A 15,212-nucleotide genomic window follows, 5' to 3' on the forward strand; every position below is an offset into this window, starting at 1 on the left:
ATAGAACAAAACCGTTAGCTGGTGATAGTTGAAGTCTGCCATAACAATTACAGATTAGTATTTGATTATCAATAATTTTGTCGTTGTGGAAACTATAGTAATGGTCTGAAGAAGCCACGAAGTTTTGTTTCTTTACAAATTTGTATTAATAATCTTCCTTTTATTTTATAAAGTATATATTGAATAATTATAAATATTTTTATTTAGAAATGGTTAAATATAAATGTTTATTATATTGGAATCATAAAAATTGTTCAATATTTTTATTTAATAATTAGAAATATTTACATGCATAAAAAGTAGAAAGATTTAATATTCTATATATGAATGATTTTCATAAGAAATTCAGCCCAAGTTGATTGGACGGTCCAAGAAAATGGAGGAGGGATTTAAATAAAAGTGGCGGGTTGGCTGCTTCCAAGAAAACAAGGGGGTCAAACAACACCGAAATGTCTTTATGTGTTTTTCTAATACAAAATTTATCAGTTTATATGCAATTAAGCGTTAGAAATATTCTATAACAAATAATCATATACTACATAGAATAAAAAAAAAATTACTACGTAAAGCGTGTTAGGAAACAATATGCTATGAGAATTAATAACTAATTCCGCAAATTGTTTGAGTGAAATGAAATGTTTGCTTGTGGTTTTGTTACAGCATAATGTTGTCGATTCAAATTGCGGTGGAGGGCTGCTGTCTGGGGGCGAGGGCTTATTTATCAATTCAAACTTTATATTACATATAATGGGCCACAGTTAGCTACTATTGCTCAATACAAGCCCACATTCACCCTTTGTTTTATAGGGATAAGAGCCTGTTTTGTTAAAGTTTCTTTTTTATTTCATGTTATTAAATCACTTCTTTTTTCTTGAAACTTAAAACAAACGGGTATTGAGTGAAACCGAATCGAATATCATTTCAAGGTGACACAAAAAAGTAGTTAGTTGATTTTTGTTGGAAGGGGCGTAATTAGAAATTACTTCGCTCATGCTGTTAAAGAAGCCTCGAGAAAAAATAAAAATGTGGGTCTATTATGGTTTTATGTATCATTCCATTCTTATGTTGCCTTCTTGTGCCTTGCAAGTCATACTACAATATTCATGATATAATGTTTTCCGATAACTCGTTTTGGAATTGAAGAACTCAACAATTGAGTTATGTATATCAAATAAGTAAATTATAATAACGTGTTACACATCTCAAGAAGGTATAAATGTGCGATACTGTAGTGTCTCTAAACAGAGAAGAGAATGGAAAAATTATGGAGTGGGGAAAAAATAAAATTAAAAGAATCACAATGTTGGTAAAATCTACACCTTATCATCGTTCTCACTAGGCTGTACCATTGAAATTTCTGAAGCTCTTCTTCTAAGACAAATCATGGCCATCCACACAAGACCCTTCACAATCCTCACCATCCCAATTGTGACAATAACATAATAGAGCCACCACCCAACAAAGTCAATTAGTCTCACATCCATCAATAGCTCTTTCTTTGCTTCAACCATAATCACCAAAGTCTCCACCTCTTCCCTCAACCTCCACCACCACAACATGCCTAAGCTAGCAGCCATACCCACCCTCTCAACCCATCTTTCTTTTCTCAAAACACCGAACACCGTGTCATCCACCACTGGCCTCACCACCATTCTACACCAAACCTGCGTTGTCTCGTGCAAACCCAAGAGAAAAACCACTCTGCTCAGAAGACTCCTTTCAACGCCAAAACTCGAGTCAGTGTCATAAAGCCCCGCCTCAATGCTTCCCTCAATGCCCAAACCCACACAAACTTGGAAAGTGCAAAGGAGAATCCATGCAGTGTAGAGACGAGGATGAAGAACACTACTTGATGTTGATGATGATGATGACTCATTCAAAATGGTGATTTTACCCGTCAAGCTGTGGATAAGGGAAACTATGCTAACAAAGGACACGAGAACGTTGAGAATGAAGGGGTTGATATGCATGGCAAGTGTTAAAACATAGGGAAAGGGGTTTGGTGAATGGTACCAAGTGAAGCTTTGAAGAAAGTATTGAGCATCGGAGAATCTTGCAAGGAGAAGAAACGAGAGGGGTAGGAGGAGGGTGAGGATGGTAAGGGTGAAGAGGTAGAAGACCTCTTTTGGTGTTGAAGTTGCGTAGTCGAAGAGGTTTTTGGATTTCTGCTGCAAACCCATAGCCACAATGATTGTGTGCAGCAAACACGTCCTTATTTATTTACAAGCCACGAGAAGTTCAACGTTAAGGTGTGTGTCTCTCTTTATATGTGACTTAACAACTTGTTGCTGGAAAAGGAATTTAAAGTGGTTGTCACGTCCCTTGTTTGTTTAGTTGACATTTTTATAGTGCATGGTCTGGAATCCTGTTAGCAATATATAGGTATCTGTGTCCATCAATATAATTAAATTATATCAACTTGGTTTTTCTCTTTTTCGTTTGCGCGTTGGTTTGGCACAAATGATGGTATCGGTACTTCGGAGTTTGGATTGGACTTAGGGGGTGTTTGGCTCTAAATTTGGCAGATAACAAGCCATTTGGAAATTTAGAGGACATCTATTTGGCAGTTCCGTGGCTCCCACCTTCAATTGTTTTATAAGATTGACCCAACAAAACATCCATAATACATTTTTTATACGTTTTAAATTTTGGCATGTCTTTAATATAAAATAATCGGAAGATGGAGAATCATTATTCCACAAACAGGGTTTTAGTAATCAATCTTTGTATTATACATTTTAATAATTATTCGTGAAAAAATTTTATAATTATGTGGACATCTTGATCTTGTGACATGTGTTTTATGAGTTTTCATATGAAACTAAATTCATATTTTTTCTTTCATCAATTTTCCAAACAAGTGAGATTTAAATATTTTTATAAATATATAATTTTTTCCATCAACACTAAATATAATTAAAAATTTGCAAATTATTATTAAAACAATGTTTTATTGAAAATTTTAAATTTTATAATTTTAAGAACTTTAAAACATATCATTCTTTTTATTTTTTAATTTAATTTTTCATTACCAATGAAAACATTTTTCTTAATGTTTAAAAATGTTTACATATATTTATTTGTAAATTAACTTGTACAATACAACTAATATTTAATAGTTTAGTATAATAACATTGGCAAATTTACTAGTTAATAAAGTAGGGGTTTGTGCCAAAAAAAAGAAGAAGGAAGAGGTAAACTATTACTAAAGTTCAGAATTAGATGATCTCCAAAAAACACTCTCGCAAACATCAAACTCAGTCATCCACGTTACATCTCTAAGTTCAAAATAAATGCATGTTGTTAGATGCATTTAATGGTTAAAAATTAAAACCCAGAAGAACAAGCATGTTGGAATATTCTAATATCACGTTAGGATTTAAACATTTTGATTTCATACAGTAAGCAATTCAGTAGATAGTGCTTGTGTTTATTAACGATAAGTAGGAAGAAACTCTTGACGATGGAGAGTGAGTGTCAGCAATAGGTGACTCTTGAAGTTTTAACTACCAATGGAATGGATTAATTTTAAAGGTTGGGCAGTTATCTTACAACAAAGGTAGAGAGTCCTTGTTTGGATGGATTATTTCCTTTTCTTTCTTTATGTCCTGTTTTGTATGGGACAAGAAAGCTCATAAAATGGCTTTCCTCAACTCACAGCTGATTCGAATTCGCCTACTGAAACACTGAGCTTGAATTTACATTGAAGTTTATACTTTTTTACCTCAATCTCATCAATCACAGAGTAGACAAAGTTCCAAAAAAATCAAATTTTATTGGTGTTGAAATATATTTTTTAAATTTAAATCAAATTTAAACATCCTAAAGTTATAGTAAATTAAATAGTCCGTTTTATTAGCTCTAAATAGGGGATCTTTTTTTTTGCATTTTTTTTACATTCTATTGATTTTTTATATAATTATTTTTAAATACTCTTAACAAAAAAATTATTATTTATTATTTATTATTTTTAAAAATTTTAAAATAATGTTCTTCTCTTTTGAAATTTAACTCTTCATTTTTACTGTCATTGCATTTTCTTTTCATTGCTTCAAGTTTCGTTGTTCCTTCATTGTCACTTTGTTCCTTCATCATTACTCTCCATACGCTTCCATTATTTTAAACATACTATAAGAAATAAATTTATTGTAAGAAATGACATCTTTCTTAGCCTCTGCCAAGCTATCAATGCTGGTACTTTTTAAGTTTCTAAAATTAGAATTTTACACTCTAAAAAATTAATTTTTAGAATTATTAACAAATTTCAAAATAAGTTTTGAAATTAAGATTCTACATTTCTGAAAAATATTTTCCAGAGTTAAGTTTTTACACTTCCAAAAATTAATTTCTAAAATTATTAATCATTTTCTAAAATAAAATTTTAAAATTTAGATTTTACATTTCCAAAAATTAATTTTTGGAATTAAATTTTTACACTTTAAAAAAGTTCAAAATTATTAACCATTTTCAAAAATAAATTTTTAAAATTAGGATTCTACACTTTTGAAAATTAATTTCCAAACTTAATTTTTTTTACTTCCAAAAATTAATTTCCATAAAGATTAACAATTTTCAAAAATAGAAATCTACATTTTTAGGAATTAATTTATAAAATTCAACTTTTACACATCCAGAATTTTACTTACAAAATATAAACTATTTTCAAAATTAAATTTATACACTTTCAAAATAAGTTTTTAGATTTAAAATAAATTAAAGAAAACAAAGTTACAAATTATATATATATATATATATATATATATATATATATATATATATGTGGGATAGGATCCATTGACACCAAATAATTTACACTAAATTTCAATCATACAAATCAAATAATCTATTGATTAAAAAATTACATGAAATATATGTAAAAAATAATAATAAAAAGAGAGAGCGAAGAAAACAACTCCCCTCTAAATAGCATATGAATTTGTTAATAGTTTTTCAAGCCCAACAATTTTTTATTTTCAATCGATTAACCCAACCATCTGAATTGGACAGTCTCTTCCCAGCTGTGGACCCACCTCTATTATGTTTGGTGATTTCCTTTAACAACTTCCTTTCTAAAATTTAATTCTAAAATTGTTTTTATACTTTAATTAGTTGAATTGATTATTATTTTTCAAGTATTTATTTCTGAAATATATGTAAAGAAGAGGTGGGGTAATTAAAACAAAAGAATAAAAATAATTCACCAGGCCCAATGATATTTGATGAAACTCAATTGTCATATCTCGTTGACCATAAACAATTGTCCTATCTTGGATCTATGGGAATTGAAAGAGAGGGATAAGGTCCAATCCAAGTCCAAAAGTGGGATAGCGTTTTTTTTTACAACAGAAAATGAAAAGTTTTTTTTAAAATAAATAAATAAAATGAAAACTAATTTAATTATATTTTAATTGAATATATTTTATTTTAAAATTTTCATTTAAAATAAAAAACCAGAGTAAAGGCAATGGAAATCATATACCATGTTTGTGGATAGGGAGTAATATTCATGTATATGAGTGCAATTGAAAAGTAAAAAATAAGTGGAAATGCAGAAAGGGCACTGGGCTTCTATCCGTGTTTATGGTAATGTCTGTATTGTTTTTTAAACGGAGCTCACAAACTAACACTCGTCAAACTATATGACACAATCCCACCCAATCCATTAACCCAAACTGGTAAGCAATCCATTGATATTTGGAAGCAATTTTTTAATGGTTATTTAAAATTTTAGATATTTTTGTGTTATTAGTTAACATGATAGCATTAAGTTAAAAATATACTTTTTGTCAAATAAAAAATTACCATATTTAGTTATATGAATCACTAATTAAGCTTTATAATTTTTTTTTCTAACATGACCATATGTCATATATTCAATAACTTGAAAGAATTTAATGTTTTTAATTATGTTAATAAATAATATTTTTTATTAAAATTTTAATATTTAATAATATTATGTTTGAATTATGTAACTTTTAATAAAAAATTATAAATTATAAATTATTGCTATGTGTATTTAAATAACATTTTTAACATGTCAGCTTAGTAATTTTAGTCAAAATATTAGATATTTTGTGATAATTATTTTTTCACTTATTAAAATATCAAATTTTATTTAAAATAAATATTTTCTCTCTCTCTCTTTAGATCCTAATTCCTAATCTCATATATTATAAAGTTCTTTAAATTTTATTAAATCTTCACTAAATTTCTTAATTTTAAACTTTTAAAGTTATCTAATATCTTAATACTACCACAAATCTTTAAATTTTGCATAATTTTAAAAATAAAAAAAATTAATTAACCAAAATAAGTCAACACTAAAATCGTGTATAATTTAAATAAAAAAAATAAAAGTATGATTAAACTTTTTTATATTTAATATCCAACTTTTTATTAGATAAACACTTACTTTAATATCTAAAATATGCAATTTGATTAATGTTAATTCTTAAAATTTTAAATATAAAATTTAGTTCTTAAAATTCACAATTGTTAATCATATTAACCATTGTAATTGTAATATTTAAATTTAAATAACAAATTGATGATGTAACAAGTGACACGTGACATTTAATTATGGATACAAAATGATATTATTTCAAATTTTTTTAAAAATAAGTCATCTTTATTTTGAATTTAAAATTTTTAATTAATAAAATTTCTATGTCGTCTTTTGCTTCACATTCATTTATGGTGTTTGTTTTTTACGTTAGTTAAAATTTTCAAGTTCAAAACTTAAATTTAGTGGTTTAGGTGAAAAAACTTAAAACAAAAATATTTTGTAGCATGAACATTATTACAAAAATGAATAAGGAAGGAAAAAAAAAGACATAAAAAAGAAGAAAATAAAAGACAAAGTAAATACCTTATTGTCAAAAAAAATTTAAAAGTTAAAAACAAATATAAAATTTTAAAATAATTTTAAAACAACTTCATTTTACATTTAAAGTAGATTGTCACATTATTTAATATGATAAATTATTACTTTAATATTTAATTTTAACATCTTTTAATAATAAAAATTAACATGATCAACAATTATTAATTTTAAAAACTAAAATTTTAAATTTAAAAAAAATTTATAACAAATAAAGTGAAGGTTTACTCATTATTTTATTGTATATTTTAATTATTTTCTATAAAGAAGTAAGTATTTATTCTAAATGACCCCAAAGAACTTTAAAAAAATGAATTTTGTTATCATAAATTCCAATAACTAATTTAATGTAATTAAAAGTAAAATATTTAATTAAAAAAATACAAAAATAAATAATTTTTATTGAAATACTTTAATTTGGTTATTTAAAATCAATCTCAAAATTAACGTTAACAAATCTAAAAACATTTAGCAAAATAGATTACTATATGCATTAAAGTACTAATGACCGGACATGGTTTTGATGGTGTGTGATTGGAAGCTCCCAATCTCATATTTCCTTACAAATGGGATTTCATTGAGGCTCTCTTTGGTTCCACATAGGATATGTATTGCACGTGGCAGTGAGGGATTATCTGCAGTGACGAGCATGGCCAACCTTAGTGCAGCCAATTCTGAAAAATATCTTTTTATTTAAGGCTGCTTAATAATATAATGCAAGGTGGGGTTGCTGGGGCTGGTGGTAGTGATATGTGCATACTTGCTCATACCTTTATATTAAATGAGGGAAAAGAAAGAGAGAAAGCAACTTGAAGGCTTTGCCATTATCTCTTCCTTCCTACACTATACTTCTCTCTCTCATCCATAAGGAACTTTGATCTTGATCCACTCACCTCTCAAACCTCCATTTCATCAGATAAAGCTTGAAGCAAGAGATTGAAAAAATGAGGAATTTACATACAACTATGGACAGTAATACTAATGCCTCCCTCCAACTTGAGTCAGAGGCATCTTCAGAGCTCAAATCAGAAACTCAAACATCCAAGAAAAGGTGGGTTAGTGCTTGGAAACAAAAAAAGAAAAAGGGAAAGTAGACAAAATTTGCAGTGTCTACTCAAATTTGGTTGATAACAAGTTTTGTTTTTTTCTTACTCTTTCTAGTTTTGGCAAACTGTTGCTTCTAAGTTTTATATATGTTTTGCATGTCACAGGAAAATGGTTCAGAAAACAGTTGTGGCAGTGAGGATAGGAGAGAATGTTAGCAAGCTGAAGAATGAAGGGTTACCTTCTGATTTTTGGTCTTGGAGAAAATATGGACAAAAGCCAATCAAAGGGTCTCCATATCCAAGGTGTACATTCTTTCTACTACGCGATGTTGGTCTGTTTCTTGATCCACATGGACCCATAATTTTCCAAACCCACATAAAAACTACAATTCAGAAAAATAGAAGTGATAAATTTAGTGCTTAGCTTTTAGCTCTCGTCACCGTTCATAATCAATTGGGTATATCTACTTAACTAGATTCCCAGACCCTAAGATCTTGAGAGGCAGGAAAATCCAAAGGAATTAATTGCATAATTAAATTACGTTAATTTTGAAAAAGAAAAAAAACTTCAAGCTTTCACACACTATTTTAAACACAAGCTAACTCGTGCTAACTTCATTCATATTCTAAGTTTAACCCCAGGTTTTGTCTCCAACTTGCAAGATCTTAAAAGTGTGTTGGTTTTGCTATGATTGTGTAGGGGTTATTACAGGTGCAGCACATCCAAAGGTTGTTCAGCCAAAAAGCAAGTAGAGAGATGCAAGACAGATTCTTCAATGCTCATCATTACCTACACCTCTACACATAACCATCCAGGCCCAACTACAATTACCACCACAAATTCACCACCCCAACAACCAAATGAAACCGAAAATACCGAAGATCTCTCAGCTACATCAAAGGAGGATGACCAAGAACATATAGAAGAACAAACAAATAATAATCATAAGCCTACTCTTATGATCAATGATGAGGGTACAAGTGAAGAAAATTTTCATTACTTGCAATCTCCAATTCCCGAATACATCATTGTAGATCAAGAAGATCCTTTCAAACTAAACATGGAGAAAAGCCATGAAAGCATAGATATCCTCTTAGAGGAAGAGCCCTTTTGTTACCCACAGTTGAAGAGCTTTTCTACTTCCAAATCAGAAGAACTTGACTTTTTCGATGAGCTTGAGGAGTTACCCATGTCTTCATCTTTCTTACACTTTACGAGGAGCGTTTTTTCTGATGAAAGGATTCCCGTTGCCCCTTCTTGATTCAAGTGTTTTCTTGGTGCTTGCTTGCTAGTTAGTGTATGTATTGTTATCATCCATGCTATATATCCATTTCAGCTAGTTTTTCAATTCGGAATTTTTTTCGTCTTTATTTAAATCCGATACTGTGTTTTTTGCAAACAAGAATAGTTCATCACCTTGTCATGGGCAGAGTTCGTGTGTTGACAAAATCATCAGATCTTGAATAAGGATTTATGGTTCACAATCACTGCTATATAATTATTTTTATATATTCAATTTTTCTGCACTATGCATTAGGTTTAGGTGCATGTATGGCTTTATTTTTTAATCTTTAGCCTCCTAATATTACAATAAAAACACGTTTTGTAAGATATGCAATATTCAACAGAATAAAAAATTAAATAAAATAATTTTTAATTAAAATTATAATATTTAATACTATAAATGCATTGAATTTTGTAATAAAAATTTATTATCTTATGTAATGTTACAGGGGTTATTAAAATTGTTTATGTTTTAATGTATCAAAAAATAATTTAGACGGTGGAGATCTTCTGTAAAGAATAGTGATTGAAGCACGTGGGGATGGAGAAGGCAAAGAGAAGAATGAAGATGGAGGAGTGGAGGTTATTGTCATTTACTTCTACTAAAAGAAAGCACGAGGTTCGCGAGTGAGCGCTCTTTTGTCTTTGCAGCACTTAGCATAATGAGGGGTTTCTTTTTCTTGGAAAGTGTTTTATTTATTCTGAGGATATATAATTAAAAAAAATATATGCTATTTTTTTTAATGAAAAATCAAGAATGTTATAAAATAATATATATTAATGATATTAAATATTATAATTTTTAATACAATTTATTATTTATTAATTTTTTTATTATGAATCTTTAGATATATGTTAAAATTATTTGTTTATTTATTTTGCTGGCACGAATCTTGAGTGGTTCGTTTCGTGGAACAGTTGCCTGTGAGGCTGTGCCAAACCATTTTTGGCAGTACTCAAACAGTGATGGAGATCATCCAAAAGTTGAGAGTTCCGTCACACAAGGGGTATGTTTCTAAAATATGATGAATTTTAAAATACAATATGACTAAAATATAATATATAAAATTAATAATCATAACCTCAAAATATTTTTTTAAATTATAATAAAGGCATTAATAATTCATATATTAACTATACATAACAAAATGTCATATATTTAATTACTATAATATCGTGTTTGATAATAAATATTAATAGGTTTAAGTATGTCCGACAAAAAATATGGCTTTTATTTCAATTTTTATAAAAGTTTTATTCCATTTTTTTTTGCTATTAGTTTTATTCCATTTTAATTCTTGCACTGAATCAAAATTATATAAATTTAATTTTTACTTAGGGACTAAAAATTATAATTTTTAAGAACGATAACAAATAAAAATTTCATAGATACTGAAATTTAAAAAATGCACTTTTTATAGATTAAAAATGTTTAAATTGTTAATCATTCAAATTAAAAGGTATAATAAAATGTTTCTAAAAATATAAGTATCAAATATTGTTCGCCGACGTGCAGTCATTTTAAATTATAAGGGCTTCTTGTTCATTAGTGGTTATGTAAAACATTGCTGCACTCATTATTCTACATTTTATTTTCAATAATGGTAACCTTGTTTTTCTTGATTAAATTATGCTTGTTTTTATGCTAGCCTATAAGTAAATAGTTTTATGATTTATCTTTGTTGCATGATTGATTGTTTGATGCATCGGAATTTTTTTTAAAGTGGGTAGACGTAAGTAATCCAACCTAATCCTTTTCTCATATTTTATTATTCTACCCCCTAACTTTAAGAACCGATTATATGAACAGGGACCAAAGAGGTCACAATTGCCCGGTGTCGTTTTCATTATTATTGTTATGAGAATCCAAATGCAGGGATTTTATCCAATAACTGGGAATCCAAATCCCAAAACAAACACGTACCCGGGTGTATTCGACCTGTGCATACACATATACAATCATACAGACGTGAGAACATCACAGTGAAAGATTGAGGATTTAGATTTTTTCCTAGTTAAAATCACGAAGAAGTTAGCTGTTAATGTTATCCTAAAACTACCCTCAAATCACTGGGCGCCACCCAAAATGTTTTATAACAAAATAAAGTTAGACTCAAAAACCCAGAAGATCGTTCTTATTTAACACTATGCTTTAATAATTTTACCCGGCAATGAAGCAATAGTCTCAAGTTCAAACGCTAGCTAGATCTTTACCCTCTGCTGCAGCAGGCAATGGCTGGAGAGCTTTGAGAGGATTCATAATGACACAGTCGATGAGTCCATATTCTTTGGCTTCTTTTGCACTCATGAAAAAATCACGGTCTGTATCCTGGTTGATCTTTTCTAAACTTTGGCCAGTGTGATAGGATAGATATCCATTCAGGTTTGCCTTATGATGCAGCATTTCATTTGCCTGAGGAGGATCATGACTGAATTAGTTTATCTAATAACTTATAATACTTTAAAAGCAATGGAACTAGCAAATCCATCAGGTCCTCCTTGGGTAAAGAAATGGATGGTATCGCTGCTAAATAGTAAGATGCCCAAAACAACGAGGAATTCAGACCAACCAAAATTCTACTAAAACAAAAACAAAATAATGGTAAGGACCGGACAAGAAAAGCAATTTAAGGATTTTGGGCTTCTTTTACTGTCTTTATATTCCAATATACAAAAACTAATTTTATATTGGATTGGATTAATTTATCTGACCACTGAAAGATTGAATTGCTTAGATGATGCTTTTTACGAGTTGCTTAGGTTGATTAATTGGCAAAAATGCAAAAAAATGCATAAAAAAAAAATATAAGCATATAAACTAGATGATAGTCAAGCCTAGATATAGGAGCAAACAACAGGTTTATGCAATAGAAGGTGGAAAATGAAACGTGTACCTGAATATCTATGTCACTTTGTGCTCCTTGAGCTCCACCAAGGGGTTGGTGAATCATTATCCTTGAATTTGGTAAGCTGTATCGCTTTCCTTCAGAAGTGAGGAAGGATATAAAGTTAGAAGGAGCATTTTTCTTTTATGAAAACAATAACAACAATCAAGTCTTATCTCACCATGTGAAAATGAGAAACAACAAAAAATGAAAACAATGAACAAATACATAGGATGATTGCAAGTTGAAGAAATCATACCTTTGGTCCCTGCGCTAAGCAGAAAAGCACCCATACTGTTCACAAAAAGGTCAATGATATAAAAGTATGGAACGGTAATACCAAGCATAGAATCAACTATCAATTAATTTCAGTGGCCTATTATTAAGGCAAACATGAAATAGAGACTGGTGTACAACAGGATGCAAGTGGGGTGGATAGTAAAAAAGTCAAAAAAGAGAGTAAATTCAATACAGCATAGATGAAAATATTGAGGTTGGATGGGTGGACACATTAGATGAGACAAGATTAAAAATGAATGCACGAGAGAGAGTTAGAGTAACACCTGTTATAGAAAAAGAGCTACCATCTCACCTTAGATGATTTTATAAGAATCCTAGAGAAAATTCTCTAGTGAAGTAGTATTACTGAATTCAAAGAAGGTCAGTGAGCCTTACATGGCAACCAAAACCAGATCCTAACGTCGTGTAGTTGAACTGAGCTACTAACATCTGTGACTAAGTTCAACAGAGCTAGTCAACTCAGGTTCTTGGGACCTGGCAACTAGATATTGATGGAATGTGAGAAAAGCTATAAGCTAAACTATTAAAAAGACTTGGAAGACTGATTTATCAATAGACATAATTTACAACAAAACATTGTGGCATCATTTGGTCTATGTACCCGACCCCGTAGTGAAAAAAAGGCTTGGTTGTTGTTGTACTATTAATGCTTATAGGGAATTTAAATTCCTGGAACTATTCCATGTGCATATCATCATAGCACATAACAAATACATTGAGGATGGATGTTAAGATAATAAATAATTGATGTATTAATTCACCTAGCATTCAGCAAAAATAAGCATGAGTTTTGCTGCCACATTAAGATCAAGGGATGATAGAGCTTTTACTAGGGGTAACTTGGGAGAATGTGATCTTGCCCAGAAAAAGAACTATACATTACCTAGCTGCTAGTCCAACACAAACAGTGGACACGTCAGGTCGTATATGCCTCATTGTATCAAATATTGCCATGCCTAACAAAAAGGAGAAGGGAAGCACATCAGTTTATAAATAACATAGTAAGTTGCCTTTTAAGTCTATTCATAGATTGAATCCAGTAAAACTAAAGTGAAGCAGATTCACATTATAATGATTACCAGCTGTAACTGATCCTCCTGGAGAATTTACATACATGACAATATCCTGATCAACATAATTAGTAGTTGATTAAGTACTTTCATTACCAAAATTGAGTTGAAAAGATACTCAAAAAGGTAAAAAATTAGCAGAAGCAGGGTGACTATCATATTATAAATGAGGGGAAACCAAAATATAAACATTAAATTTGAATGTCATTCTCAAGAAATGCAAAGGGATTACTTTACAAGGACTCAAAACACAAGAAGATAAACCGTTGGTTTTTAATAACTACAAATGAAGAACAAACCTTATGAGGATCAACAGCATCGAGGTAAAGAAGCTGAGCAACTATGATGTTAGCCATATCATCATCGACCGCTCCCCCACACCGTATTATTCTCTAAACACCAAAACATATTATTAATAATTAAAGACACAGAGTAAATAAAAGCTGAACACTCAACTTTGAAGAAAAACAAGAAGGGCTAAAGAAAGGACCTACATATTGAAAAAGCTGACTAATTACACTCTGAAAACGTTCCTGCACCATTGGTGGAGGCCCTTGTCCCTGTGCATATGCAGGGAAATAAGGAGAAGATGGGACTTGCACATTATCCCTTAAGACATACATAAAAGCATGTCAATGTATGAGACAAAGATGAAAAGCTAAAAGCCTAAAACAAATGAAAAGAGAAAATAAAACACCTTATGGACCAAATTCCCAGACGGGAAGTCCTCTCTGGTGCCCAAAATTCATTAGCATACACAGCCTTCACTGCCACAGGAGAAAATTTAGTCTTCTTTCTATTTCCTACCAATTTCCTGCAAATCATGGCAGGGTTACATCATCCAGATTCCAGACAGAAACAAAATAACCACGGTAACAGAGAATCTTCTAGTTTCCTTCATGCTAAAAAAAATAATAGAAATTTAAGTGCAAAAATAAAAAGAGCAAAAATAGATGGACGTTGTATTCCCAATAATTCATGTTCATAAAAACCCTAAATCCAATATCTCGTAAAATCCAAGAGTAAACTGACAAGCCTTGAACTTGCATTGCGGATAAGTAAACAAGAGAAGACATTCAAAAGAGCTTACAAGGAGAGGCGAGAAGCGTGTGAAGCAAGCGAAAGGGTATGAGTCTGGGAATGAGAGTGAGAAGAAGAAGGGGCAGGAGAGGAACGAACGAGAGAGGTGAACCGAAGAGAGGGTGCGTGCGCCATTCTTGAATTTGCTTTGCTTGCTTCAATTCTAGTAGTTGTTATCCAAGTGCTTCATCAACAGTACCAGTGGTTTTTGCTTTTTAATTTTTTTTTGTTCACTGGCCTGCTATGGTTTAAGCGGACGCAGCATTTTATTAGTCCTGCTGCACTTGTAATGGAATACTTTTCAATCCTTTCGTCATAGATTTTTTTTTTTTCATTTAATGAAAGGTGGATTACTTCACCTTTAAAAAACTAAAAATGGCATTTTTTATTAAAAATATTTTTTATATCAAAATTACAAAAATAATAATATTTTTTAAAACAAAATGATATTATTTTTAGATTCATGTTATAAATTTATTATAAACTTAATCTTTATAGTTAAAGTAACAAAATCGATAATTAATTTATATATATTATAAATTAAAATCTTTATTTTTGAATCATTTTATTGACCTCGATCACTGTTATAAGCTTGGTTGATATGAACATCAATTTTTAATACATAACGCAGTTGACGGACGGTTTCTATTTTATTTTTATTTTTTC

General features: G+C 30.1%; 3 protein-coding genes across 5 annotated transcripts; 1 reads left to right on the forward strand and 2 right to left on the reverse strand.

Moving 5' to 3' along the window:
- Positions 1-1,151: 1,151 nt before the first annotated feature.
- Positions 1,152-2,228, reverse strand: LOC113863526. The gene has a single exon (XM_027497131.1). The coding sequence runs from the start codon at positions 2,178-2,180 to the stop codon at positions 1,314-1,316; it is 867 nt and encodes a 288-aa protein (XP_027352932.1). The 5' UTR covers positions 2,181-2,228; the 3' UTR covers positions 1,152-1,313.
- Positions 2,229-7,598: 5,370 nt separating this feature from the next.
- On the forward strand, positions 7,599-12,291 carry LOC113860860 (probable WRKY transcription factor 69). 3 transcript variants are annotated; one of them, XR_003504060.1, is made up of 5 exons: positions 7,741-7,931; positions 8,092-8,229; positions 8,627-9,224; positions 9,708-9,830; positions 10,130-12,291. XR_003504060.1 is itself a non-coding variant. In XM_027493390.1 (3 exons), exons 1-3 carry the CDS (start codon positions 7,825-7,827, stop codon positions 9,186-9,188), a joined length of 807 nt encoding a protein of 268 aa, XP_027349191.1. In that variant the 5' UTR covers positions 7,599-7,824; the 3' UTR covers positions 9,189-9,412. The 3 variants fall into 3 exon arrangements, 1 of the variants encoding a protein (XP_027349191.1); XR_003504059.1 differs by having other exon boundaries at positions 9,708-9,838; positions 10,130-11,985; XM_027493390.1 differs by lacking the exons at positions 9,708-9,830; positions 10,130-12,291 and having other exon boundaries at positions 7,599-7,931; positions 8,627-9,412.
- On the reverse strand, positions 11,036-14,823 carry LOC113860859 (ATP-dependent Clp protease proteolytic subunit 5, chloroplastic-like). The gene is made up of 9 exons (XM_027493389.1): positions 14,557-14,823; positions 14,164-14,280; positions 13,961-14,075; positions 13,766-13,858; positions 13,476-13,521; positions 13,280-13,352; positions 12,356-12,390; positions 12,106-12,194; positions 11,036-11,624 (listed from the first exon to the last, which is right to left on the reverse strand). Exons 1-9 carry the CDS (start codon positions 14,679-14,681, stop codon positions 11,403-11,405), a joined length of 915 nt encoding a protein of 304 aa, XP_027349190.1. The 5' UTR covers positions 14,682-14,823; the 3' UTR covers positions 11,036-11,402.
- Between the last annotated feature and the right edge of the window lie 389 nt (positions 14,824-15,212).

Source organism: Abrus precatorius, unplaced genomic scaffold (genome assembly GCF_003935025.1).
Source record: "Abrus precatorius isolate BTA unplaced genomic scaffold, Abrus_2018 Scaffold3, whole genome shotgun sequence".
Classification (NCBI taxonomy): Eukaryota; Viridiplantae; Streptophyta; class Magnoliopsida; order Fabales; family Fabaceae; genus Abrus; species Abrus precatorius.

What these genes read in the sequence shown, in the direction of transcription:
- LOC113860860 (XM_027493390.1), top strand. Translation starts at nt 7,825, where the DNA reads ATGAGGAATTTACATACAACTATGGACAGTAATACTAATGCCTCCCTC. An exon ending in ACTCAAACATCCAAGAAAAG is followed by an intron (nt 7,932 to 8,091) that starts GTGGGTTAGTGC and finishes TGCATGTCACAG; the next exon opens with GAAAATGGTTCAGAAAACAG. An exon ending in AAAGGGTCTCCATATCCAAG is followed by an intron (nt 8,230 to 8,626) that starts GTGTACATTCTT and finishes ATGATTGTGTAG; the next exon opens with GGGTTATTACAGGTGCAGCA.
- LOC113860859 (XM_027493389.1), bottom strand. Translation starts at nt 14,681, where the DNA reads ATGGCGCACGCACCCTCTCTTCGGTTCACCTCTCTCGTTCGTTCCTCT. An exon ending in TTAGTCAGCTTTTTCAATAT is followed by an intron (nt 13,859 to 13,960) that starts GTAGGTCCTTTC and finishes TTTGGTGTTTAG; the next exon opens with AGAATAATACGGTGTGGGGG. An exon ending in AGGAGGATCAGTTACAGCTG is followed by an intron (nt 13,353 to 13,475) that starts GTAATCATTATA and finishes CCTTTTTGTTAG; the next exon opens with GCATGGCAATATTTGATACA.
- LOC113863526 (XM_027497131.1), bottom strand. Translation starts at nt 2,180, where the DNA reads ATGGGTTTGCAGCAGAAATCCAAAAACCTCTTCGACTACGCAACTTCA.